General features: G+C 34.9%; 1 protein-coding gene across 1 annotated transcript; it reads left to right on the top strand.

The window, feature by feature from the left end:
- Nucleotides 1-3561: 3561 nt before the first annotated feature.
- Nucleotides 3562-4143, top strand: LOC145035871 (uncharacterized). The gene has a single exon (XM_078984372.1). It carries the CDS (start codon nt 3562-3564, stop codon nt 4141-4143), a length of 582 nt encoding a protein of 193 aa, XP_078840498.1.
- Nucleotides 4144-4473: the final 330 nt, after the last annotated feature.

Raw genomic sequence — 4473 nt, 5'->3', positions numbered from 1 at the left:
AGAAACAAAACCTTGTAATAGCAACTCTGGTGGATGGATGCATAATATATCTAATTGTTATGGGAAAAAATTATTGCACGAGCATGTGATAGTCATGTGATTTTAGTCCGACCAACTTCATATCCTTCAGAATCACCAAACTAAAAAAATTAGAACAATACCCTTGAGGAACCCTTAAGTTGTATAAAGTGTCACATAATTTGTCTTTTTCCTCTTTGGTCAATGTACAAACTGCTGCGGGAAGTGTTGTGTTGTTCCCATCTATCTTAGGATGCAACTCTGGTTTTAAACCATAATGAACCAAATCCAATCGAGCTTTATAACCATATTTCGTCTTCCCAGGAAAGTTCAACACAGTTCCGATTAAACTCTCGCCCACGTTCTTTTCGACATGCATAAAATCTATACAATGTGGAATCAAATTGTCGCGCCAATACCTTAGCTGTCTGTACCATATATTGAATTTCTTCCAGTATGTATTATTTTGCTGGTCCACATCTGAAGTACCCACTTGGTGTGATTTTCTCTTTTTTTTTTTATTAATCTTCCCACCTTTTCTAGTTGTAGATTGTTGGATTTCTGCCTCCTTGCCCTTAGATACCTTTCCCCATTTATTAATTATAAAATTTTACCCTATTATATACTTCCTCCCTATTCATTAGTTCTGGAGAGGGTGAGAACTATTGTTGTCTATTGAATGCGTTTTTTTGTCTTCTGAACGGGTGATCATACAGTATGGATAACCACTTACTGTATGGACAACCACTTAATGTACCTAGAGTTGGATAATCATTAATAGTCCATAACACTACTACACGTAGTTTATATTGCTCTTGTGCATATGCATCGTATGTTTCAACTCCAATATCAAATCATAATTACAGATCATCAATAAAAGGAGCTAGGAACACATAAATATCGTTTTCTAGTGTTCCCGAAATCAATAACGAAAGCATGATGAACTTTATCTTCATACACAACCATGGTGAAAGGTTGTATATGACAGTTAAAATAGGCCACACACTATGACTCCTATTTCCTCTATTCACATCGACCTCGTCAGCCAAAATACCTAGCCGCAAATTTCTTGGTTCACTAGCAAAGTAAGGATATTTTTCATCAATGTCAGCCCATGCTGGTGAATCAGCTGGGTGACTTAAAACACCAGTATCCACCTTTCTATCTATTGCGTGCCATGTTAAATATTTTGCAGTAGTCTTAGACTAAAAAAGTGGTTTCAAGCGTTAAATAATTGGAAAGTACCACAAAAGTTTTGCAGGAATATTCTTGTAAATTTTGTTTTTTTGTTCATCGACCTTCCATCATGATTTACCACAAGTAGGATATGCTGCCATTTCTATGTATTCGTTTCTGTAAAGTATATAGTTGTTGCCACATGCATGTATCTTAGTATACCTTGACCCCATTGCCTTCAATGCTTTTTTTTTTCCTCGTATGTACTACTGTACATTTTGTTACCTTCTGGTAACATATTTTTGATCAAAACAAATAATTCTGTAAAACACTTATCTGATACTCCATAATTAGTCTTTAAGTTGAGTAGTTATATGAATTCATACAAATTTGTGAAATTAGGACACCCTTTATATAGGGGCTTCTCAGCATCTTTAATCAGTTCTCTAAACTTCTCAGGGTTCCCAATAAAATTATCTTCTACTGCTTCCACCATGTCTACTGTTTCTGCAGCATCTGCTGGCATTTCTGTATTCATGTTCATGGAATCAACAACGTATGACGTGTGCATGTCAAAATTATGTTCATATATATAATTTATGGGTGGTTATTATGTTTCTCCATGCTTATTCCAATTCGTGTATGTTTGATCAATTCCATTCCCTAATAGGTGATCATCTACCACATCCACCGAATGAGATATGTGGTTTACACACTTGACACATGGACATGGAATTCATATATATTTCTTGGTATCTACAAGATCCATATTTTTAGAAATCTTGTAATTGTGTAGTGCATATTTCAAAAAATTTGCAACACCCTTTACATACGTTTCTGATGTTCTGTAGGCTCCTATCCAAGACTTATCCATATTCAGTTTATAACAACATCAACAAGCAATATATGTTTCTTGTTCATTGAATCATTTTAACAAATATTTGGTGTGCATAAATGAAAAAGATCACATTACAAATAAATCCAATATTTGGAAACCAAATACTTGTTAATTCAAGAATATATAATGATACATGACCAAACGAAATAGAAACGATTCAGATTATGAAGGTAATTGTTTTTTATTTCCTTGCATAAATTAATGTAGTATATGTACCTGTATGAATTTTATGTTGAAGTATCAATTCCTGATTGAAGTATAAACCTAGTTGCAGTACGTTTGTAGTAAGCATAAAATGATTCGATGGGAACGCATACTGTCTAAAAAGTCATAGCTACGCAATCGGTGTGGATGATTAAGTTTATATAAAGAAAAAAAAATTCTTCCTAATGGGGTTTGAACCCATGGTATTCCAAAAAATACCTTAAACTACATGTATACTTACTAACTAAGGTGATTGGCGGTCTGTAACTTATTAGTTTACGAAAAAACAAACAAAACAATAAATTAAAGAGAAGCATTTGACAAAAATACCCATGCTTTATCTAAAACTAATCTATGACAAACACAGTTAGCATCAATCATACTTTCCTCATTTAATAATATATATACGTAATTGTGGTTACACATTGTTTTTCATTAGCCTTCACAATTGGAAATAAAAATAAATGACAAAAATACCCCTGATTCTTCTCACACTCTTTTTGTTTAATTGTAGTTATGCACATCACATATGTATCCAAGATTAACTTATTTTTTATTGAATCAAAAAGTGACCCTCTCGAACTTTGCTACTGCAGTGCCCAAGCCACCGCAATCAAGCAACCTCTTCAAGCAATGATATCCGCAGTCTTCATGCACCTCAACCTATATCTTTACTTACTTTATTTTGCCTTTTCTTTAATACACTCTATTGTGCAGTATGCCTTGCATGGCTACTCTTAGAGTTGTAAACTTCTCTATAAATAGAGATCTTTTCTTATGTATTCTGTAACCAAACGATGTGTGAATATCTTTTCAATTTCTAATACACATCTTGTTGTTCTCATTCTCTCTTACTTAAGCTTCTTCCATTATTATCTCTCCTCGTAGAGCAAGTCACTTGTGACTTAATCACTAAGCTAGATCTCACTTACTAACTTGGTTTGAATGCATTCCATGTTATGAATCTGCTTTTGTGTATACTTGATATAACAATTGTTGTCATTTATGTTTCTTTACATTTCCGCATCTAACTCACTAACTTCTAATTCTTAATATTATTGTTGAGCTAACAGATCCTTAGAGATTAACTATTCTGCTATTTACTTGTTCTAATATTTTGTTCAAGTGTGTCTCAAAGTTTCTCTTAACAATTGGTATCAGAGCCATAGTGGTTGCCTTTTGAAAATCGGAACTCTGATTTTTCAAAAATCCTTCTATACCACTGAAGCTCATTTCTAAACAAAAAAACCAACAAAAACTTCAAAATGGAACAGTCGTTATCGTTTAATGTCTCCAACAGTGTTGGTGGTTCTAATCGAGTCCAAATATTGGTTGCAAATGAGTATCATCACTGGTCTCGAAGGATGGAAAGATATCTTAGACGACTCGGTAGGGATGTCTGGAGATCCATAGAAGAAGGACCCCACGTTCCAGTCCTTACACCAGTCCAAACAGATGGAGCCACAACAAGGCTAGGTGGAGGTCAACCTGCTTTGAACCGTCCCACCAAAGATGATATGGACAAGATGGAAAATAATGCTATTGCTTTTTATGAAATCTCTTGTGGAGTTCCTCCTGACAACTTCGACATGATCCTAAATTGCAAATCAGCAAAGGAGATTTGGGATGTTCTCAAAAACTTGTACGAAGGTTCAGAACAGGCTCAAGACAAGAAGCTCACTTCCGTACTCAATGAATTCAACAACTTCAAAGCCCACTCCGGTGAAAGTTTGGAAGACTCTTTGAAAAGGTTCAACTTAATTGTCACAAAATTGTCCAATGCGGGCACCATCCACAACAATCATGAAACAAATATGCAATTCCTTAATGGCTTAGGAAGACACTAGACAACGGCCAAAATGATTGTACAAGGTGACAGGAAGATTCACTCGTTATCTCTCTATAAGCTCTATGGAGAGTTGCAAGCTCAAGAGTCCACCGTACTCAAGGAATGCTCAAACTTTGGAGGACATCTCGCACTAGTAGCACAATCACCTCACACTCAAACCTATCCCACCTCGTATGACTCACCACCACAGTCATATGAAGCTGACTCTGAATAGGACAATGAAGAGGAGTTTCAGAATGTCATTACTCTTATCAGTGGGTATTTCTATTTTTCCTTGTTTTATTCCTTTAATTAATCATTAATTGAAGAAATAATATTAAACAGTTAA

Source organism: Lactuca saligna, chromosome 3 (assembly GCF_052625555.1).
Source record: "Lactuca saligna cultivar CGN05327 chromosome 3, ASM5262555v1, whole genome shotgun sequence".
Classification (NCBI taxonomy): Eukaryota; Viridiplantae; Streptophyta; class Magnoliopsida; order Asterales; family Asteraceae; genus Lactuca; species Lactuca saligna.
This window is presented reverse-complemented; position numbering and strand designations above follow the sequence as displayed.